The following is a 23,917-nucleotide window of genomic DNA, read 5'->3' on the forward strand; positions in this document are numbered from 1 at the left end:
AACTTCAGCATTTGTCAGTCCTTAATACCTACCTCTGTGAATTTTCATGAATTTCTATTTCACAAGAATGATTATTTTACATACACTCACAGCAGCATACGAATAAATACTCAGTATTAAAAAAAAAAAAGATATCATAGACTGGGTGGCTTATAAATAACAGAAATTTATTGTTCACAGCTTTGGAGGCTGGAAGTCCAAGATCAGGGTGCCAGCATGGTGGGGTTCTGGGGAGGCCACTCATCCTGCTTCATAGTTAGCTGACTTCTCATTGTCCTCACATGGCAGAAGGAGCTAAGGATCTCTCTGGAGCCTCTTTTATTTTTATATTTATTTATTTTTTAGGGAGAAAGAGGGAAACATCAATTTGTTGTTCCACTTATTAACGCATTCATTGGTTGTTTCTTGTACCCCACCTTAGCATACCAGGAGGACATTCTAACCAACTGAGTTAGTTACCCAGCCAAGGCTGGAGCCTCTTTTATAAAGTGCTGTTCAAATCCCAGAGGGCTCTACCCTCAAGACTTAAGCACCTCCCAAACTGGGCATTAGGATTTCAACATATGTATGTGGGGGGTGGGGAGACACATTCAGGCTACAGCAGGGTGTCAGTGGGAGGGGTTGCTAATGATCTCTTAAATGCGCACCCCCCCCCCCACCCTAGGCCTCCAGTCCCAGTGGCTCTGGGCAGGAAACAACCCCTCCTTGAGCCCTGGAACTGGAGAGTCCCACCAGGCCCCTTTGAGTTCAGAATTCTGGAAGGAAATTGCTTTTGGCTTCAACATTCCTGCACATAAAACGAGGCTTGTTGGCACTGGAGACCCTGAAGGGGAAGAAGTGTGTGTTCGTTTCTGTGAGCTCAACCATGGAAGGAGGAGGGCAGGCAGAAGGGGGCACAATTTAAGTAATCAAGTCAATGTGCTAAAAACAAGTTGAGGCAGGAGAAACGAGCTTCAGGTCAAGCTACAACTCTTCGGGAACATGGCTTACAATAGAGCAGTCAACAGTTGCTAATAATTGGTAGAACCAATCACTTAATTATGTGCTGGAGGGTATGCACTAGCAGATCTCTATCGCAGAAAGTGTACGCCTTTTAAAGGACTGGAATTAAGGATCGATTCCAATCCTTACATACTCGAGAGAATTCTTCAATTTTGTAATTAAGAGCTCTATTGAATCCATGAGAAGCGCCACTTCCCACCCACTTTCTTCAAATTGTCTAAAAGTGTGGAACTGCATCTTCCCACATGGACCTCTGTGTAAGCGGGAGGTGGATAGAATCACCCTTAGTTCTGGCTCGGTTCCCTCTTGCCTTCCCTACTCTGAGAAGTTCCGTGCCTATAGCAAAAAGATTGCCAATGAAGTCCAAATGATTTCTTTACCCCTCTATTCTGAATGCCCTTCTTACTGCTCCTGAAATGTCCATGATATAGCCAGGAGGCAACTTAACGGAAGGAAGCTAAGGTGCCTCTGGTGTGTCCCAGTGTCTGCCACAACGTCCTCACCTCTGCAAGGAACCGGGTGGCTCTTGGAACTTGGAACCAGGCGTGGGGCGGGGGCGGGGAGGGTGGGGGTGGCGCAGTTCCAACGCTGACTGAGTGCGGCCTGAAGGGTCACTAAGGCTCACATCCTGCACCTCACTCACCCCTTGTGGCCAGGGTTTAAAACAGCACATCCACCTTTCCACAGCCAAAGCCATTGTGTAGGTGTTGATGATGTCAACTGGTCCAACCTGAAATTGCGAGGTAAAGGTAGGCTGACAGGCGATCAAGTGACCCATGGAGTATCTGGGATTCCTGGGTTGTCGGTACTGTTCTCTGCAGCGGTCTTGGAGAGCTGCCCCCCTCGAGGAGGCCAGAATGGCTGTGGACTCCTACGCGCTGCCCTCCCTGCACTAGTCAGGCCCCGGTGGGGCGGAGCTTGGCGGCGGGGCTAGGCGGCGGGGCTTGGCAGCGGCGCTTTAAGAGGCAGCGTTCTCCAGTAGAGGCTGCGCCTTTGAAGGGAGCAGAACCATGGAGATAGCCCGGGACTACGCGGGAGCCCTTATCAGGCGAGTTCCGCGACACCTGGGCTCAGCACCACACCTGAGCCCCTCCTCCCCCCCGCCTCCACGCGCGCACACTGCATCCGGAGCAAGGTGCCCCGCACCCTCCTGCGCCCGGCACCTCAGTGAGCCCGTCACTCCCCCTCTGCGAGCTCTCTCCAGCTGCACCCCATGCGCCCCACATTCCTACGCTCCCCGAAGCCCGGCTCCCCGCGTACTGACCCACTCACCTGGCGTCCACGCCGCGGGCCAGCTGGGTAGGCAGAGCCAGAGCCCGCTGCGAGTCTCCTCCCTCTCCTCCAGCTAGTTGCAAGCCTCAGGTGTGGCGGCCCCACGTGCGCGGGCGTCTGCGAAGCAAGTAACAGGGGTGAGTGCGGGAGTGGCAGCATCTCTTGCCTTAGCGGCTGACACAGATGAGGGCGACGTCCCGGGAACCCAGGTGCGTGGGGACAAGGCTTCTCAGGGTCCTCCGGTTCGCAACCGGAGCTGGGGCGTCGGGAGAAGAGCTGGTGAGGACACTCAGAGGTCTCGAGCGCCTATGTTAATCCCTCGGAGCAAGTGCCAGCTGTGGGCTCCAACGGGAGGGTTAGCTGATCCGGGACGCACTTGTACGTTCCTGGCTCGCTGAGCCCCCCGGATTTGGGGGGGGGGGGGGTTGGCTTGGAGAGAAGCCTTCCCCCTGTTCGCTGCATCCGAAGGGAGCTACACAGGCAGGAGTCCGGGGCCAGCAACCCCGTCGCCTCTTGGCTTAGCGCCACTCCTTTCCCCTCCTTGGGTTTCTTTCACATCCTGAGGACATACCACACCAACCCCTGTTGCTAAGTCCTCAAGATTCCGCGTAGCGGTAACTTTATAGGTTTAAGGGAGAGACCTTGTTTCTCTGAAGATCTTCGAAGTACTCCAAAGAGGATGGAGAAGCCCTTGAGAACCTTAAAATGCAGGTTTTCAGAGATGATGGATCCCATTTGTATGGAGGGGAGGGACAGAGTAGGTGAAAAGGAGGGGAGAATCACTTTACAAAACTAGGCTCTGAACTTGGGTTCTTAAAGAGGCTGTGTGTAAAACTGAAGGTTAGAAAAACAGCTTCCAAAATGTATAGAGGATCAATCTGGACTGCACTGGCTTTCTCTTTTTAAACAAGGGGGAAAAAAAAAAGGATATCAGGTGGTGGGACGGTGGGAAAGTGAGAAACAGACTTGATCCATGTGTATTCCCTAACATGGTTTAAGCATCAAGGTAAGGCCCTTGATTTCCTTCCTGATTTTCTCTTTCCAGCACTACCCACTCCACACTCCCACTCCCAGGCATAACAACTGTGAACAGTTTGGAGTGCATCCTCCAAACTTTTCTTCCATGAACATCAAAGCACCCACTGTCCAAGTTCCTCAGAACACTGAGGAGCTGGTAGGCTGAATTTCAGGGATGGGCAAGAGGGCACTGACTCTTCCCTGGTACTGCCTGGACCAGGAGGAGAAGGCAACACCTGTAGAATTAAGGCTGACTCTGCCCTTGCACCTGACCCCTACAAGAGTGTCCCCAAATCCAAAGTGTATCTGTATGAGGTTTTCATGGGTTCAACTGGCAAATCAAAGCATAAGGAAATATCTTATCTCCTGAAACACCTTCCTTCTGAACTTGGCAAGCTCTAGGTGCCATTGGCTATTTGTTGTTGCAGTTCTTTGAAATCTACCTACTTCCAAACTGAGCAGCTGTAATTCTTTGGAATCTACTTGCTTCCAAACTAAACAGGAAGAAAACAATCTGTAATACTTGTTGAAAAGAACACACTTTTCTTCCTGGCCCTTCTTTAAAACTATGTCCAGGCTGAACTGCCACACGAGCCAGTCACTGCCACATTTGTAATTATGGTCTTGCAGGATATCTCTCTCCTCTCAGTGCTCCTTAATAAAACTAACTGGAGAATGTGTCCTAGCTATGTCTCTCTCTCTCTCTTTTTTTAAGATTTTATTTATTTATTTTTAGAGAGTGGAGAAGGGAGGGGAAAGAGAGGGAGAGAAACATCGGTGTTTGAGAGATATATCAGTCGGTTGCATTTTGCACATACACCCCAATTTGGGGACCTGGCCTTCAACCCAGGCTTGTACCCTAACTGGGAATCGAAACAGCAATCCTTTGGTTCACAGGTTGGCACTCAGTCCACTCAGCCATACCAGCCAGGGCCTAACTCTTTCTTTTACTAGTAAATAACTGCATTTTGCCAAGAAAGTGACTGAATCACATCTTTTTAAGATCAGCTACGTGTTAGTGATTATCAAATCTTTAACCAGTCATTAATTAGTCCATTACTTGTCTGTAATCACTAAAGGCCTTCGCTGTAATGAAAGGAGCCTGAAGTCTTTCAGCACACACTGGACTTTGAGGATGTCCGTGTGTGTGCTGTCCCAGACAAAGCCTCCCCTGTCTTTTTGCCCTGTCAGTGACGACATTCAGATCAACTCTGAAGTTCCTATAAAGCTGATGCATGTATTTTGCATTTTATAGCTGCTTTTGTAGCTATAGTACATCTTTCCTTTTCTTGAATAAGAAACTCTAGGTTTTGTTGAGCTGCAACTTCAGTACAAATTTTTACCACAATATCCCTTGCTTATATCCCTAAGTTTACTTACAAATAAATTTCTACAGCTCTTAGAGACCTCGCCAAAGCTAGGAATATTTCCCAAGCTGTCTTATTTCTCTGTAATCCCTCATTTGCAATCAACACTTCCCTCCTTAACATTCTCTTGTCACTCTTGGCTTTGGCAATAGTGCTCAGTTGACTTATATCCTACCCCTGTCTGTGCTTTATTTCATATGGGTTCCTCTTTTTCCACATAGCAGTGAAATACAGGGTTCCCTCAGTCACTGTTTCACTGTGTATAGTTTCCTGCGCAGTGTCTTACCCAGCATTATGGAGTCACCTCATCACTGCTGACACCAAAATATTTGTCTCTGGCTGACAGACACCTTGTTCCTGGGCCTGCCTTCTCTTCCAGCACTCTCAGAATAAACATCAACCCACAGGGTGCCACATAAAGTCGCTTACTCATGGCCTGTGGGGGTTCGCTTTGTTTTACTGGAGTAAAGTTCATGTCCACTGTCAGGCTGTTTGTTACTTTATTTCTCACACTTTTATAAGTTGAGGACTCTTTGTTCCCTTGAAGAAAAATACAAAGATTGTTTCCCTCACTTCTGAAAGATATGTCCCTTTACAATTTCGAAGATTAATTCTATGAAGTCTGACTTCACTTATCTTCTGATTTCCCTGAAACAATCTATTTCCTTGAACAGCATAGCTGAACAGCATTGTATGTTTCCTTGTCTGTATTTTTCCTTTTAATGAGCTGTTTCCTTTCCTGCTCCATATGATTGTCCACACTTTCCCAGGGGTTTGAGGTGACTAATGTGTGGTATATCTAAAAACAGAATTTTAAGGCTTCTCAGTACTCCTGTTTCAACACTGATATCGTAAGAAATTGAGGGGGAGATAGCAACACATTTTAGGCATTGTGCTAATGGCCAGTGACATAAATTATTCTACTAAGAAAACCAAAAGAGAGTTGGATTAATACACAAGGTGGGACAAAGTAGATTTATAGTTTTTATAGTTGTTTGTATGGAAAATAATGCAATAATTAATAAATAATAATACAAGAATGAACTCTGTGTTTCCCATACTCAGAACTGTAAACCTAGTTTTCTCCCACCCTGTATTGCGTCGCTCATGTAGCTAGCTGGTTAGCCTTGCTGTTTATTTAGCTGGAGCAGGGTAAGTACTCATATAGTATTTGTTAAATTGATTTAGTGTATGTAAAATTTAATTTAACCCCTTTTTATGTTGTATATAAGACAGTCTTGATTTTACGAAATTTTACATAATTCCAATCATTCATCCTGATCATAGGAAAAAAAGGGCAGAATTTAATTTTCGTGTCTTCAAAAATGTTTATGTGTCTTCCATGAGCCTTTTCTCCAACAATGACCCAGGCCTCCTGTAATGGGTAAGAAGAACAATAGACTGCATGCCCCCACTTTATTTTTTAGCAAGAATGACTATCTTGAGGGCAGCATGAAGAGGGAGAGCCAGAAATGACTGCCAGGTCTTGTCTTGTCAGAAGTTACAGGACAATAAGAACTTTGTATAATCAGCTGTGCTAGGTCACTGGAGCAGGTGTGAGCATTTGTATCCAATGGAGAGATATGGGACCAAGTAGGTCAAAGCTGTTCATGCCCACAAGGTGTGCCATTAGCCACCAGGGCATGGACCTAGCATTCCAAGACATGAACTTTGTTCTCCCATTTCTCTGATTTTGTCCTAGCCTATCTTTTACTCAGTGACTAGGTCATGTGCCAACATGGAATGAGGTGCTGTGGGGAAGTAAAAAATGTACACATGGACCCTGGTCTCAGTGGACATAGAATCTAGAAGGCCTCGTGGGCAATGGCAATGACTTCCCACTTTGGGGGAGGAGAAACTGTTGCTGGTAAGGGTCCAAGGTTCCCCTCTGCTACAAGAGGGTTTGTACCTGGTAGGGAAGGCCCTATGTTGTGAAAGCAGGGGCTGGATTTGAACCCCTGTGCTAGCACTTGCTGACTCTGATCTTACTAATTTCTCAATGTCCTGAGCCTGTTTTCCCCACCTGTAATACTGGTCCTGTAGAGTTATTAGGCAAGGTGCTAAGGTATATAGCAGGGGTGTCAAGGTCATTTTCACTGGGGGCCACATCAGCCTCGAGGTTGCCTTCAAAGGGCTGAAAGTAATTTCAGGACTGTATAAATGTAACTACTCCTTAACAGTTAAGTGAGAGCTCAGTGCTGCTGACAGGTAGAAACAAGGTGACAGACCAAATAAAATAAGGTAGAGGGCCAGATTCAGCCCACGGGCCTGGTGTTTCCCACCCGTGTTCTAAATGTAAGTTATAATATGGATAATCCTTGCTGCCCCATCCACACAGTCACCGGGGATAAGACTGAACACATTCTCTGTATCATCAGTTCAACAGAATGTGAGCATCTTGTTCATTGTGTTGTGTGATGAGGAACCTGGTATAACTCCTGGGAATCAGGGCAAATGTTCACAGGCTGATGCTAGTTCCACTGCCACATTGGCTCAGGCTCTGATTTATCCAGTGGGTCTTTTGTCATTCTGATGAGGAGCCCCACTGGAGACCACTGACCTGACACAATCCCCTTGCTGTTGCTCCCTGGAAACCAAGTATACAGTGACTCTAGTGGTCCAAAGGAAAGGGGCTGAGGGACGAACTGAGAGCACTGCTGTCCTTTCAGTCATAAAGCAGCTCTTCCTCACAGTGCTCCTGACTGATATTTACTGTTGAGGTGTGAAGCTCAGACCTCTCTTCCTTTTTAACTGAATGTCCTTGAAAACCACTCTGAGCCTTAGTTTTCTCATCTGAGAAGTGGATAATACTTTCCTCGTAAAGTTGTGATGATAATTAGTTAATTTATGTAAAGAGCTAGCACATTGCAGGCCATAGCAAGTGCTCAGATGTGAGCACTTATGAGGCACTAATGTGATGCTGGCCGAATATGTTTCAGGCCAAATTCTTGCTAATAATCTAAGTCTGTTTCCATAATGCCAGTCAGTTGATGAGGCACAGGGATAAAACACAAACACTAACTATTATGGGATGCCTCCTTCAACTGTTGGTAGCATGAACTGAGCCTGACAATGTTTGAGAGCTGGTTCATTATGATACAATCAGTTTTCTATATAGCAAATAACTTGTGAGGCATTGAATTTTCATTTATGTCCACTTATAAAGCTTCAGTTTAGACAATATACTATGTAAAAGTTCTATGCTTAGCACTAAGCTAGGCATTACAGATACAACAAAGAAGCCTTTGTCCATAAGGAAATTCCAATCTAGTTGGGGAAACAAAGTAAAATAAACAAGACAATGTGTGTGTATAAAAATAAAGTGCTAAATCCTAGGTGACAGGCATTTTAAAGCAATACAGGTATTTAGAATTTTAGCCTTCATTGGATTAAACAAACTGTCATAAGTGCTAGAAAGCAGTCAGGTCCTTACTTTGTATCTTCTGCAGGGTTGTCCTTGGTGTCATTCTCTAGAATCTCACTGTGCAAGTATTTATCCAAATTGTCAACAACTCTTTGAGCACCTGAAGGTGGGAACTGCTCTAGGAAAAGTGCAGCTATAGGTGCTGCTGTCTTGGGGGCCTGGGGGTTAAATGAGGTCACAAGTCACTTATCACAGCACCCAATATGAAGCAAGATCTGCCTGAAATGTTGCTAATTTCTCTTTTTTTTTAAGACATTGTTTTTCTAAATTTTTTATTTATTGATTTTAGAGAGGAAGAGAGACAGACAGACATTGATTTGTCATTCCACGTATTTCTGCATTCATTGGTTAATTCTCATACGTGCCCTGACTGGAGAATGAACCTGCAACATTCGTGTTTCGGGGTGATGCTCTAACTATCTGAGCTTCCAGCCAGGGCTAATTTCTTCTTTTTAATTTTAATTTTTTTTCAATCACAGTTTACTTTCAATATTATTTTGTATTAAGTTCAGGTATATGGCATAGTGGTTAGACAATCATATACTTTACAAAGAGCTAATTACTGTTTATATTCTTTTGAGTAATTTCTACGTGGATATATTCCTCAGTATAAAATAGTCTACAGTCTTGGATGAAAGCTCTTTACATGTTGCTAAACTTGTCTCCAAAAAGAGTCAACCACCCTCTAGTGCAGGGGTGTCAAACTCATTTTCACCAGGAGCCACATCAGCCTGGTGGTTGTCTTTAAAGGACCGAATGTAATTTTAGGACTGTAAAAATGTAACTACTCCTTAACTAGGGGCAAGGAGCTCTGAGCTGCCACCAGGTAGAAACGAGGTGCCAGGCTGGATAAAACAATGTGGAGGGCTGGAGTCAGCCAGTGGAGCTTGTGTTTGCCACCTGTGCTCTAGTACTACCAGCAAAGCACACCTGTTTCTTCTTATGGAGTTATTTTTAAACAACTTCTTGCATTTTGGTTTCTAAACATGTGGTGGAGTATCAAAGGTGGTTTCATATTTCTTTAATTGCTATCAAAAGCTTCATATGTTCACTAATATGTAAACTTTTCTTATTATTTAGTTAGTAACTAGTAACTATCTCACCTTTATGAGACAAAGAACAGGTACCTGGAGCTGAATCCCAGCTCTGGCTCCAACTGGCTGTGGGTAGCTCACTAGACTGATTTTCCTCATCTGTAAATTTAGAAAATTATAACTATCACAGCTTTCTGAGTATTGAGTTAATATTTATAGAGCAAAATATGGGTTTGTTAAATAACTTCTAAAGTAGTAAGCATCTTATCAGCTATTGTATTTCTCATTTATCCATTTTATTAATTTTTGGTAGTTGCTAGGTGATGAAAATGTAGTAAACATAGGTAGAGAATTTTTTTCTCAAAAAAGTGTCTTGACTTGTTTTGCTATTATTCTTTTCTTTCTCCACATTAGTTCTTTTTTATAGAGAAATTTTGAGTTAATTCTTTGGTAAATATGGAACTTATTTCAAAGGATCATGTGACATATGGTTCTGTTCCTCCTTGTTATTACAGCCACAGTTATTATAGTGTTCTGTTGCTGCTCATTGACCCTAACTTAATTTTTTTAAATTGGTTTGTTGCTGTAGTGATCAATATATGGCTTATCAATTTCTGGCTTGGTCTTATTGTACAAATATGGAACTACTTGTGTGTGTGTGAGTGCACACATGTATGACCCAGGCCTGTGCCCTGACTGGGACTGGAACCAGCAACCTTTCCTTTTATAGACAATGCCCAACCCACTGAGCCATACCAGTCAGGGGCCAGAATAGAATTCTTATTTCTTTTAATACCTTTATCATTCTTTCTCAACTAATTGCTGCAAGGACTTTGGTTGGTTGGTGGGTGGGTTGGTTGGTTGGTTGGTTGGTTTCTGCAATTACTTTCAGCAGAAATTTCACTTTTAATCAGTTTCTAGGTCCAGATTATAATGTTGCATTGCAAGAACTTTGAGTGTTCTGGTGTAATAATGGTTGTGTTTTTAATTTTATGTACTTCATTTTGTTCCTTGGATATTGGGAGATAAATAGTGACACATAATTTTTAATAATTTCCAATCATTGGATTTCTTTCTTTTAGGTGTAGATATTAAAATTATTTGATATTTATACACTTCAAACCTCTCTTTAAAGACTCTTTTTAAAAAGTAATGTCAAATATATTTTTTACTTTTGTTCTCCATTTCCAGGCCCCTGACATTTGTGGGATCACAGACTAAGAGAGTCCTACTCACTCCCATCATGCATTCAGCTCGCCCCTTCCGAGTCTCCAACCATGACAGAAGCAGCCGGCGGGGAGTGATGGCAAGCAGTCTGAAGGAGCTGCTCAGCAAGGTACCACCAGCCCCAGTGCCTCCCCACCAGTCCTCAGAAGGTTTCAGGGTCTTGGTACTAAGCCAATGCAAAGAATGAAATGTCCATGTCTTGGCCTTGAAAAGTCTAAGGGAGACCATTTCTGAGTGGTTCGAGGAGAATAAAAGAATGAAAAGAAACATTACTGCATCTTTGTACCATAAGAGATTTAGGCACAAAGACAAAAACCTTACAAACAGTCATCTGTTGATAATGTAACTATTTATTTGACAAGAGAGAATATAGGGAAGCAGCAGACTTTGGAAATCTGTTTTTTGTTGTAAAGGCCAGGGAAGAATAGTCCTTAATCTAAGTGTCTTAAATCATAAAATAAGGAAGAATCACATGGAGGCATAACCCAGACACAGACACCCAAGGAAATGAGAAACAAGCATCCAACATGCAGGCTCTTAAGTAAGGGACACATTCAGATATGCCACATAAGACTCAAGCTCCTTAAATATCATATGTGGAGGATTATTCTTTTTATTTGTCAAAATAAGTAGGTATTTTTAGAAACTGTAAATATTATTAAATGTAATCATTTATCTCATGTCACTGAAATCTCTGAAGATAGGTCCCTTAAAAATCTTAATTTGTCTTTTTCCAAGCCAAGACTGAATCGTAGACACCACTTCAGATATATCTTGACCATTAAATTTTTATCAAAATCCACCAGCTCTTCTGAAACTATAACATAGTCAATGTCTGCGAATGGTCAAATGTCTCTGATGTATTGCCAACCTAGACTCTGGATGCCCTACTGATCACCAGCACACTGGTCACTTTGGTGCTAGAGGAAGACGGCACCATGGTGGACACAGAAGAGTTCTTTCAGACCTTAGCAGATAACACGCATTTCATGATCTTGGAAAAAGGACAGAAGTGGACACCGGTAAGCAAACACACTGTTAATCCAAAATAGCTACTGGGTAGACTTTTTACCTGAAAAAGTGAATTCCCTACTTCGGTGTTGACTTGCCCACTTTCGAAAATACCCTTTATACATTCACCTAATAATTGGATGTACCACCCTCGAAGACATTCGTATAAGTATTTCTAGGAAATGTAGCATCTTTGTGAGCCGATGCTCTCTGATTTAGGGTTTGAGCAATGAATAGCTATAGGGTTTGAGCAATGAATAGCTACAGATCCTGTTAAAGCTTGTAGATATGACCTGCTGACCTTTCACTGTCTCTATCCTTAAGAGTCCAACAAGCTAACACAGCCAATGAAATTAGGTAGGGGTGTGTGTGTGTGTGTGTGTGTGTGTGTGACTAACTACAGTGATTTACAAAAGTAAAGAGATAACCCTGGCTAATGTAGTTCGGTGGATTGAGCACGGGGCTGCAAAGCAAAGGTAGCCAGTTCAGTTCCCAGGCAGGGCACACACCTGAGTTGTGGGCCAGGTCCCCAGTAGGGAGTGCACAATAGGCAACCACACATTGATGTTTCTCTTCCCCTCTTTCTACTTCCCTTCCCCTCTCTCTAAAAACAAATAAATAAAAAATTTTTAAATAAAAGAGATAGAATAAAGTTATTTATTTCTAGGAAAACTATAGATTATATATCTTGGAAAACCTTCCCACTAAACATGTGAAGCAAATATTAGAAGATCTTTTTATATGCCTAACTGACCTTTAAGAAAAGGAAATCCTCAGAGGCCAGATTTTTTTTTATGGAAGCCAGAATCCAGAAAGGAAAGCAAACACTGAAGCTGGCTCTCACCTGTGGGCATCCACTGACCTCAGTGACTAAGGCTTTGGTTTTGATGGATGCTGAGAGGAGGAAACTAAGTCTTGGGCTAACAGAAAAGTGCAAGTCAGATTAGAGATGCCCACATAAAGCAGAGACTTTTAGAGGTCCTTCCTGGGGACCTGTGAGACAGCTGCCTTCATGAGGTTATAGGGATTGTTGATTCTAAAATCACCCAAGCTGAAAGTTTAGTTAACAGAAATCCAGGGAGGAAGCACCAGTGAAAGGAGCCTACTCATTGAATACTAGTACTATATTCAAATAGCCTCTCCCTCCAGTCCCAGTGATCCAAGGTTGATGTGCCCCATGTAACCAGCAGCAAATAGGCTCAGAATGAATGGGTTGACCCAGGCCTGAAAGAATTTTTGTTCCTAAAGTTCTAACATATGTGAGTTCCCAATAAAACACAAAACATAAGGACTCAGGCACTAAGTGTGAGAGTAAGAAAGAATAACAAAGTCAGGCCTGCTAAGACCTCAGATGTTGGATCATCAGACACAAAGTATAAAATAAGTGTATTTAAAGTGTCCAAAGAGATATAAAAAGTAATCTAAAGTAATAAGGAACAAAAAGGAGCTTTTAAAACTAGATAGACTTGAAAGGATAAATAAAATTTCTAAAAATGAAAAATATAGCAGTTATAGTAAATGAAAACTGCCAGAGGACTATAGATAATAAGAGACCTAGAGCTATGTCAAAAGAAGGTGGCCATGTAGTAACACAGAAAGAGAGGTGGGGACCAGGAAGGAAGTTGGAGACATGATTGAGAAGGTCTGCTATATATCTACTTGGCATCCTCAGGTGTTATTTTTTAAAGCAAAACACAACACACAAACTTTTTTAAGATGATAAATTCAACTTCATTATAACTTTTGTTTATCAAAAGATACTATAAAGGAAGTAAAACAATAAGCCACAAGTGGGAAAAAGGTGTTTCTAAGATAATCTGACAAATAATTAGTATTTCTCAAATTGAAAGGACTCACACAAATCAGTAATGGAAACTATAGACAGTCCAGTAGAAAAATAGTCAGAAACAAGGGACAAACATCTGCAGAATGAACAGTAAAACATGGGGAAATACTCAACCTCACTGGTGACTAAGGAAACTTAAGAGCACAGTAAGATATTCTTTTACACCATTACTAGATTTGGTATTGTTAGGCTTTTAAATTTTTATGATTTTTAAGATGTGGAGCAATGGACTTTCTTAATGCTCCCACCAACAAGTGTTTAAAACAACTTGCCTTTATCCCATAGAGTTGAGCCAAGCAAGTCTATTCTTACACATATACCCAGCACACAATACCCAGCCAAGTGCTTCTGTATAAATACACATAAACACACTCTTGTATATTCATTGGATAGAGTACTCTGCTGTGAAAATGCATGATGTACCACTACAGACATCTATGTGAATAAATCTCACAAACTATGTTGGGTGAAAACATAGCAGAATAACACATTAAGCAAGTGGTCCTCAGAATTTTTTTTTTTGGTCCTCATACTTTTTCATCTGTCTTTCCACTCTTAAAAATTAATGAAGATCCCAAATAGCTTTGTTTTCTGTGGATTATATCAATAGAACCTATAGATAGCCATTGATCAGGGGTGCTCAACCGGGAATTATTTTGTTCCTTGGGGGACATTTAGCAAAGTCTGAAACCTTTTTGGTTTTTTACCTCTGGGACAGGGATGTAGTACAGACATCTAGTGGGTATGAATGAGACATGCTGCTAAATATTCTACAATGCACAGGAAAGCCCCCACAATTAAGCATTATCTGGTCCCAAATGTCATCATGCCAAGGCTTAGAAACTCTAAGCTACAGATATAAATAGTTCTCATATTCAAAATTAATATTGAGAATTTTTTAAAAATGTATTCATTAAAAATAATAACCCCAAACAGTTCATGGCAATCACATATTTTATGAAAAAGTAACTATTTTTCAAAACAAATTATTTAGTGAGTAAAGTTATGTTACATTTTTGCAAACCTCTTGAATACCTCACTTAATAGAGGACAGCTAAATTTTCATATCTGTGTCTGTATTCAATCTGTTATATATTGTTTTGATGGAAGTGTGTGAAGAAAGTATGACCTCACAAATATAAGTAGTGGGAAAGGAAAGAGTATTTCAATGGTCTTCTGATGACTGAGGATATTCTTTTGATACTACACCACAACTCAACAAGTGGTGGTGTCCTAAAGGCTGGCACAGCGTGGAATCTGAAGGCATGCCTGTGAAGTCTGCCTCATCTGTTACATTGGAATCCACTAGTCCATCTTGCACTTTAGTGGATCTCTTTGGCAGGGGTGATTTTTAACAACATGCATTGGTCATTTAGAAAATACTGATTCATTGAGTTATGTAACTTTCCCAAATATACAGTGGAGAGTGCCAGTACTTGTGAGAAAATGAGAGTAAAAAAGCAAATTACATCTTAGTGTTTATTATAAAAATAGTTTTGATCTCTCAATCCCCTGAAAGGATCTCAGGATCCCCCAAGTGTCTCCAAATTACACTTTGAGAACCTTTGCATTTAACAACTTATAGATAATTCAAAAAACATATAAAATTAGCTATATAATGCTTAAAATACATGTGCTAATTTTTTTAAAGTGATAGAATGATGCGCAACTTAGGTTGTTTTTCTCTTGGGAAATGGAGGAATATAATTGGGAGGGACAGATAGGCTTATACTGGTTTATGTAGAGTGGGTACACACATCTTATTATTCCCTATTTTTACATGTATGTTCACTCTTATGAAGTCAAATACTTCATAATCTTTCCAAGTAGAAGAAGAAAACTATAAAAAGCATACAATTTAAAATATAGTATCTTTAAAGCAGCTGATCATGCAGTAGATCATGGAAGTCACTGGGAGGAATTGGTTAGTATGGAACATATGTACCATGGGTAAGCCCCGGGAGTGGATGGGCACTGGGATGCCAAGCTAAAATACAGGGCAGTGATAGGGAGCATGGGATACAAGTAAGTCTGGGATATGATGGTTTTAAGAGAGGCCTAAAGCCATCCTCGGTCTAGTATGGCCTCAGTGACATGTGAATTTGGGTTGGAGTCTTCTCTTGACTTCCACTTTTCAGCCACCTTCCTTTCCTTCAAGGTGGAAATGTGCACCTCAGAGCCAAATATAGATCCTACCCCACTTGGAGGTGCTTTTACCAGTGAGGCCAATTTTATTTGACTTGGGCAAGAACTTCCAGCCCAGAAATATCCACCAGGGGTCTCCCTTCTTCAGTCTCAAAGTCATAAAGCCTATAAGGAAGCAGCTTCTGAAAAGGCTTTCAGGAAGAAGGCAAGGAGGAGTCATTTCCTTCTTCCTTAGTCAGCAGTACTGACCTCCATGTGCCCGGAGTCAGTAGCAAGTGGATTAGCTTTGTGAGCACATCTGAATTTGGATTTAAGACCACACTCAAGGAAGACATTTAGAGAAAGTAAGACAAAAAAACTTACATAAAACAGAAGGGAACATGAGGCAACAAAAAACAGTTGCAGCAGTATAATCTTGATTTTTAAAAATATTTCCTAAACGATGGAGTGTTTGTATTCCCTAAAGTGAAGAGGCTGCAGGACCTCATGTGCCTTCAATGTTGAGCAACAGCCAGCATCTCTTATTGTGTATGGTCTGCGTGGGAGGAAATAAGAGGGTTCCAGCAAGAAGGTTTGGAGCACTTCAATGGGAATTTGTTTTCACCTCCATATAGTAGGTTATTTTCATTACGGATTTAACATTCATAGCCTCGACTACTCCCAACCCCAGAATCAACACCTAAACACTGCAAGGTCTGTGTGTGGAAGAGCAGGCCCTGGGTTTGGCGTGTGTACCCTGGCACAGCTCTTTTCTCTTGTCTTTTCAATGATCTTGGTGGGGAAGATTATATCACAATGCTGTTTATAAACACTTTCTCCTCACACCCTGAAGGGTCTGTGATGTTTCAAGTAGACTGAGAGTAGATACTGGAACTAACCTCTTTCTGTGTCCCCAGGAAGTCAGCTTTCCTCCAGGGAAGTTACTAGAAAATAGGAGACACCCTAAAAGAGTTCTCACACTGCCCCTTACTCTTCTAGCCATGTGATTCTGAAACTCTCTGTCCAGAAGCCTCTTATAAAATGAAAAAAAAAAAATGCTGACTGCTTCTCTTTAATCAGACTGTTTCATAGTCATGAGACCATCCATGTCAAGCAAGTAACCATGGTCACCCTCAGTGATGAGCTTGAATGCCTCTCAATACCATGTGTTCACAGCATAACCATTCATTGATCCCTGAGTCCTGAAAGCAAGGCCCTGAAGCCAAATCAGTCATCCTGAGTCACTGAACTCAAAGGAGATTAAGGAAGGGTACTTTCTTATGGGTTTGGACCTGGTAGCAGTATCAGCATATTACTCTGCTAAAAAAAATTCCTCAAATAATTAGCAGATGAGTCACTAACAGATTTTAAACCAACAGTCAACACTAGCATAAAACCAGAATTACAGGATTTGCTTGTCATAGGTGGGATGCTCCTTGTCTTTTTTCCTCCCTTGCTGTTCTAGGGTACTAACCTCATCACTGCCCGCCAGAAACCAAAGAAATCAGGAATAGCAAAAGTCACCTTCGACTTGTACAAGCTGAATCCCAAGGATGTCTTAGGCTGCCTCAACGTGAAGGCCACCATGTATGAGATGTACTCAGTGTCCTACGACTTTCGGTGTACAGGGCTCAAGGCCCTGCTGAGGTAACAGACTTCGGGGTCAACTGAGGAGTCTGGAAGCTGCATGCAGCTTGGTCCACGCAGCCCGTCCCCAGTAGCTTGTCCCCAGCTTGCTCCTCGGAGCCCCTGACCTGAATGTAGCTGTTGAAGTTCACTCTAATACATAATGTCATGCAGTGCTTTAACTCTTATGCCAGACTTATTTCAGAAAACAAAGTCTTACTTTAAAATATATGTACTTTTTTCTTCAAAGACCATTAAATACTTAATGGAAACACAAATTCAGTAAGTGTAAAGAAGAACCAAATTTCTTTTAAAAACTAGAGCTGTGCATTTTTAAACCTTAATTCTCAGCAGTGACAGCGAAAATCAGACCCATGGAGATTCTGACTGGTTTGCAGAGAGTAGCCACCCAAACCTGTATAAATACTCTTTTGCAGTATTTATCACCGCTACCTTGAAGCTAGTGGTAAGGTGGCATGGGAACACGGCTGGGGCCCGGCTGGTTACACAGCATCACAGCGGAGCCTATAGAAGACAGATCCCTGGTGCCCACCCCAGCATATTTGAACAAGTTCTATGTGTTCACCAGATATACTCCTTGGATATAACCAGGTTGGACATCCTGTCTCTGATCCCTGGACTGAGAGGAACACCTACTGTTGCTCTCAGCCTTACCTCTAAGCAAGTAGCTGTGTGACATTTAACAGGTTACTTAATTTCTCTGAGCCTGTTTTGTCATCTTTAAAATGAAAAGGTTGCTTCCAAGTTCTTCATGATTGCATAGGCTCTGAATACACCTACATCTGTCCCTCCAGTAAATTCATCATTGATCCTCCATAACTCTAATTCTCTACGGAGGGATGGATGGACAGAGAGACTGACAATGGCAGAAGGTCTTTGAGGCTGATGTAAAAAGGCTGTAACTGCTGACTCCGTGCTGTCTGCACAGCTCCTCTGGGCGGCCAAACTGCTCCTCTGAGAGCCCTTCTCTCCTCTGTCCTATAAGGACTGCTCTGACTTCCCCAGAGCTCAGGAGGAGAAATGCTTTAGAAACGAGACTGCTCCCTGCAAACGGCTCTTTGGGGTCTGGAACACACTCAGGTCCATGATGGCTTCTGTGTGGCCTCCGTTTCCCACCAGAGCCACCAGGGTCTGACTCCTAGACAACTGTTACTGCCCTGCTGTTGAAATCTTGACTCCCAGGAGAGCTTCATCTTTTTGCTGAAATGGGAGAAAATTGCTTGATTGCTTGAATTTTAAACAGAAAAATTACAACTTAGAAAAGTATAATAAACCTCACCTCACCAAAAATTCAGCCTTCTTGTCACTGATTCTTACCATCTGATAAGTCTGATGACACCACAAGCAGCTACAGAAGTCACAATGGCCCCCAAATTGAAGGCATCCCCTGCCAGAGCCCCACTCCGGGACACCAGGAGCTGAGGTCTGTCCTGACCCGCACAGCTGAGCCCCAGGTTTGGCTGTCCTTATGAAGTGACAACTTTAAAACTGGAATGAAGCCCTTTAGCTTTGAACTTGGCAGATAATAAGAATTTGAGTGAGAGCCTCTTCTTTAGTCCAAAATAACATGAATCCAAGACTCAGTCTTAGGACTTAGATGCCACAACAGGGTCAAGGTGGGATGTCCCAGCTGCCCTAAGCAAACTGGTCACAGAATCACAGTTGCAGTTTTTGTTAGCCTCTCCTTCAGCTGATTGCTCTGTTCACACCTGATTTGACTGATTTCAGTAACAAGCCCCACACACCCAAGGCCACCAGAGTAAGCAAGTGGTCGAAGGATAGGACATAGTATGTATTCTCAGGTGCCTACTCAGCTCTTTCTAGTTAGGTGGCTAGTGGAAGGGTAGTCCCAGTCGGAGTCATCAGCATCACCTGGGAGCTCACCAGAAATAGAGTTCCAGGTCCTGCTCAGATATTCCGAGTAGCATCTGTGTGTTAGCTACCCCAAGTGGGATGAGAGGAGGATGTGAGCACTGCCTACTCTGAGCGCATGTTTCGGGGGTGGGGGTTGTGAAAAATTCCCACTCCATCTGTTCTTCACTGGCTCAGAATGCCAAGCCTGATGTACGTCCTTGTTCATTCTGTTACAGGAGCCTGCTGCGGTTCCTGTCCCATGCTGCCCAAGTAATGGGACATTTCCTCATCTACACAGGCAAGCACATGCTCCGAGTGCTGGGTGACACAGAAGAGCAGACTTCTCCTGGGTTGTGCTTCAGGCAGAAATTCACAGTTGGATAGGGTTGCATTTTGAAGGGCTTAGGCAGCCTTGAACAACATGTTCTTTCTCAAATGACGAATTTTGAAGATGCTTATGTTCACTTACACACTACATACACATGAACTTGTAAGTTGTCCATCACTTCTGCTCAGGAATGGTACCGAGATGAAAGGAAAGGGGCTTGATGGCACATGACACAGGGGCTGTGCGGCAGGACACCCTGAGTGGGAGGTGTGTAGGTGCCTCCATGTGGGGAGGGAGGGACTCCAAAGCAGGAATGTCTTGGGTGGCTAAGGAGCAACACCACCTGCATTAGGCTCTTTTGGCTCCTCACCTCCTGCAATAAACCAATCACAACAGTTACTTGTAATATACTTTCTGGTGACCATTTCATCTTCCATATAGAAGCAAAACTCAGCCAGAAATCTTTTGCTTACAGATATAACCACTTTTAAGTCTTTATTAGTACATGGTGAGACAGAACTAATGAGCTGTCAAATGTTACAGTGTGTTGTTTTGTTTTTAATGTGGATCCTAAATGAGCTAAAGGGACCCAAAAGCTTAAGGAATGTCTTCAAACAGCATTTTCAGCGTTTTTCTTTAAAAAACAAAATATTGCTTGACTCTTAGACCTGATACATGATGCTAGTGGACCCTATCTTCACTCTGTGATGTCACTTGTGTTCTTAGTTGGGACCCTTGGTTACAAGTAACAGAATTCTGATGCTGGCTGCCACAAACCAGGAGGCAGCCAAGTACAGTGGGGCTATAGCTGCAGGCACAGTGGATATGGGCCCTCAGACACGGTGGCCAGGAACCTGTCTCTTCATCTCTTGGTCCTGTTTGGCTCTGAGTTGGTATCATCCTCGAGCAGGACCTCTTCATATGGAAACAAGATGTCGGCCCCAGGGACTCCCTGAACCAGGCCCCTCACCACGGTCACCACAGCTGGCGTGACACACAAGGCCACATGCCTGATTCTGCAGACTGGGAAGGCTAGCCTCAACCACATGGGTCGGGTGGGGAGATGTGGCTCCCCAAAAGAAGTGGCGGTGCTGCTACTAGAATAAGGCTAACAGATGCTAGGAGACAAATCTACCTCTTCATATTTGTGGGTTTCCTATTAAGAAATATTGCCAGATATCTTTCACCTTTCCTGGCTGACAGCTCAGGCACAGTGAAAAAATGCCACAGGCTGTTCATGAACCCTAGAAGCAAGGGTTTCCTGCACCCCAAACCACTTCTGGGGTTCCTGCCCACCATCAAACCACCCCTGGTGAGCCTAGGGTTTCTTCCCTTTACACACAGTCCAGAGTTCCCCTCTGCAGTCCCTGTCACCAGTGCCCACTCCAGTCCTGGACTGGCACTGTGTCTGAATTGCCTACTTGGAGAAGTGGGCCAGGAACCAGCGACCCACAGGCAGGAAGGGAAACAGTAAAGGAACCACTGTGACATTCCTCAGAGTCCAGGCTCTTCTCCGATAAAGATAATAGAATAAGACCCGCTGCTGATAAAGAGAGTTTCATAGACTGCTGAAAGGCAATTCCTGTGCTGTCTGTGAGAGCCTCCTTTGTCAACCGTTTTCTATATAAGGAGCCCTGCTGAGTGAGCCCCTCCCATCGCCCTGTGTGCTGAAGTCTGGGGTGAAGGGACAACGCAGCGCCCCAGAAGCTGCTCACTTCTCAGGCAGACTTGGGGCACTTTCCAAGGAGGCACCTTCCAAGGAGTGCTCACTCCTGCCTCTTGCTGACTCGGGCTTGCGTCACTTCCCAAGGATTCAGCAGTCCTGGAAAGTGACTGCCTGGCTTCCAAAAAAGGAATTTTCACTGAACTGCCTGATCCTGTTGACTCAGCCACTGCTCTCACTTGGCATGGCGTCACTGTATCCGGAGGGCACTTGGGCCTGTTTTAAGGAGGAATTAAGCAAAAGGAGAATGTGGAAAAGCCATCTCATCATCAAAAAGGGGATTAATTCAAAAGAAGGACTTTTCAGAATTTGGGAGTTTCTGAGTACCCTGAGATGGTCCTCCATGTCCTGACTTACTGGGATGGCCTGGGATAGAGATGCATCTGTGAACTCCCCAACAAACCCGTGGGAGCTGTAGTCTCCTATGCACAAGGCCAGTGGAGACAGGGCTACAAAGTTTGATTCTGCTGAAAGCAAAGCCTTTGGAAAGCCCTTTGTGATACTGCTGATGTGAGAAAATGAGCTGAATTAAAACCTGCTCCATTTATGGGAAGGGTCTCAACAGGTGCTGCTCCCTTCCATCTCTGGATCAGATTAGGTGTGGTGCATTCCAAAAGAGACACTTTCCTGTTCTAATCTTAGTTTCCCAACAGTCCACATTTAGCCCACTAACTCAAAGAAAGGCATGGTCCTGTGGTTGGCGGGGGTGGTGCGGCGGACTTCAACTACAGCCTCACTGCCAGCTATGCTGCAAACTGCACCAAGCAAGGACTCTGAGAAGGTGCTGCAGGGTTTTAGATGTCACCAATAACTAAGTCATTAGCTGAGTTTGCACTCCTGGCATGTGTCCCTTTCAACGGCTCAGGGCCTTTCTGTGTGCCCTGGATGGGGCCAAGTTTCAGAGTTCCAATTTACTGATTTCTAGAATCATAATTTAGAAAAACAGGAAATTGTTCCTATGAGCTCAGTGTTTGTAATCCTTCCATGTCAGTGTGCCCCATTTCTGAGGTATACATACCCCCACATGTCCTGGAGTAGGCTAGATTCAGGGTGCACTTTCTGCCTGAGCAGGGGACTGAGAACAGGCATGGCAAGAGCTGAGGATGTTAGAATGAGATTTTTTTTAAGTGTTAGATATTCTGTATTTGATATTATACACAAACCACACTAAAGTGCCTTTCAGTGAGTTAAAGGCAACAGTTCAGATACAGGATATTTTTTTTTAATTGGCATAGTTAGGACCAAAAAGATAAAATGGACACTGCCAGCTTTTCTTCAGCCCTTGCCTTTTAACAGGCTAATGAACACAATCTGAAACACAAGCAAGTCTTGCTTTTCTAATAAACAGTGAAGGGATTTTCTCAGTGTTTAAAATGTTCACATTAGCAGTTACATAAATCTAAATAAAAAACCAAACTCCTACAGGTTTTGAAACAGAATTCACCATCTCTGTGAAAAGGTGAATATTACAAACCAAGTCCAATCATATTTTTAAGAAGGGGAAAATAGTGATAGCAGTTGCTGAACTGAAATTACCATCAAAGTTCAAAAAGCTGATTGTAATCATTTAACCACAAGCCAATATTATTTAAATCAGAACTGCCCCAAAGAAATGCTCTTCAGTCATTCATGATCTGAATTCTGGTATATGAGATCAACTTAAATATGGTAGACATAAAAAAGTCACGAGACATTTGTAATAAATAAAGCAGTGGCCAACTATTACTCATTAGTAGCTTTTTTGAGATAAACTATTAAATCTGCCCTTTCTGAACTCTTTTTAATGCCAGCGAAGATCATTTTTGTCCCAGGGATGTACTTCTTGGGATTCTCCAAATACTCCATCAGTGTAGCCTCTCCCCAGGTGATCCCTTTGTTCTTGTTGGCATCTGTGTAAAAAAATCCAGGGGCCTGACCTATCTTGCGCCCAAACAGACCATGGAGATTTGGCCCAGTCTTGTGCTTGCCTTCCTTTTCCACAGTATGGCACTGGGCACACTTCTGAACAAAAATCTTCTTGCCTTTCTCAACATCACCCATTTTAAAATCACTCTTTTGTCGCAAGAAACACACAAGTTCCTGCTCACAAGCTGGGCGTCCCGCTTTCTAATTCCAAGGACACGCTGGTCTGCGCCTAAGTACTGGTGTTCAGAATGAGATACTCTAAAAGCCATCACCTCATGGCTCTGGTTAAAATCATCCTGCTGTGAAGAGACTTCCCTGCCACAAGTCTCTTCCTTCATCGATAAAATTAGGATCAAAATGAGGTGGTTCAGGAATTCCATTCCCATGCAGGCTTTCTTGGCACAGTTTTAAAAAATGTAAACAGAGTGTCTTTTGTCAGCCTGGTACTTTTCAGTTCACCACAATTCTACTCTTCTCCCCAGCCCTGCAGAAGCCATCTGTTAGCTGGCTGGCCCTGAGTCCCAAGTCAATGACCATTGCTATAGGCTTTTTCAGACTAGAATCCTAAAACTGGGATCCATTTGCCCTAAAGAGAGTTCTCTTTCTCTTCACACAGTGCAGCATCTGTATGCTTTTCTTCCTATGCAAATATGTAAGATGGGCATGTCCACCCTTGCCCCTCTCACAGAGCCATGGCCTGGCCCTACCTGTGTGTGGCCCACTGGGGACATGCCCTAGACCTGTGGGAATGTGGCTTTCTGCAGAGAGCTGGGCCCAGCCTGCTCACAGCCAGGAACCAACCACAGACAGTGATCTGCCTCCAAATCGGAGGAATGCTGCTCACACCCAGGGCACCTCCTATCCCCTGCTCCCACTCTTCTGTGATAAATAATTTGTACATAAAGGAAACGTTGGGCAGCATCCCTTCTTTCTGTTACCTTTGTTTTTTGGGACTCCTGTTCCTTGCTACAATTATGTTAGTTTCTATAAAGAAGTTGGAAGCAGCCTTCAACTTCTTACATGAACAATTGCAAACACCTGACTTATTCTGGGGACTCTTAGTTTTGTCACATCCTGAAAACAATACAACCCTGAGGGGATTCCATCACTGGAGCCTCAGGGAGGGGGCAGGGTCG

At 43.3% G+C, this 23,917-nt stretch overlaps 2 protein-coding genes across 4 annotated transcripts; one reads left to right on the forward strand and one right to left on the reverse strand.

Moving 5' to 3' along the window:
• The first annotated feature begins 1,931 nt into the window (after positions 1 to 1,931).
• Positions 1,932 to 19,789, forward strand: CIDEA (cell death inducing DFFA like effector a). Of its 3 annotated transcripts, none has more exons than XM_036009341.1 (5): positions 1,932 to 2,050; positions 10,308 to 10,452; positions 11,219 to 11,365; positions 16,790 to 16,971; positions 19,062 to 19,789. In XM_036009341.1, the coding sequence occupies exons 1-5, from the start codon at positions 2,013 to 2,015 to the stop codon at positions 19,207 to 19,209; spliced, it is 660 nt and encodes a 219-aa protein (XP_035865234.1). In that variant the 5' UTR covers positions 1,932 to 2,012; the 3' UTR covers positions 19,210 to 19,789. The 3 variants fall into 3 exon arrangements, with proteins under 3 accessions (XP_035865234.1, XP_035865233.1, XP_035865235.1); XM_036009340.1 differs by lacking the exon at positions 1,932 to 2,050 and adding an exon at positions 2,128 to 2,301; XM_036009342.1 differs by lacking the exon at positions 1,932 to 2,050 and adding an exon at positions 2,351 to 2,483.
• Positions 19,790 to 22,082: 2,293 nt separating this feature from the next.
• LOC114506519 (cytochrome c-like) lies at positions 22,083 to 23,141 on the reverse strand. Its single transcript, XM_028524272.2, has one exon. The coding sequence runs from the start codon at positions 22,914 to 22,916 to the stop codon at positions 22,599 to 22,601; it is 318 nt and encodes a 105-aa protein (XP_028380073.1). The 5' UTR covers positions 22,917 to 23,141; the 3' UTR covers positions 22,083 to 22,598.
• Positions 23,142 to 23,917: the final 776 nt, after the last annotated feature.

This window comes from Phyllostomus discolor, chromosome 9 (genome assembly GCF_004126475.2).
Source record: "Phyllostomus discolor isolate MPI-MPIP mPhyDis1 chromosome 9, mPhyDis1.pri.v3, whole genome shotgun sequence".
Lineage (NCBI taxonomy): Eukaryota > Metazoa > Chordata > Mammalia > Chiroptera > Phyllostomidae > Phyllostomus > Phyllostomus discolor.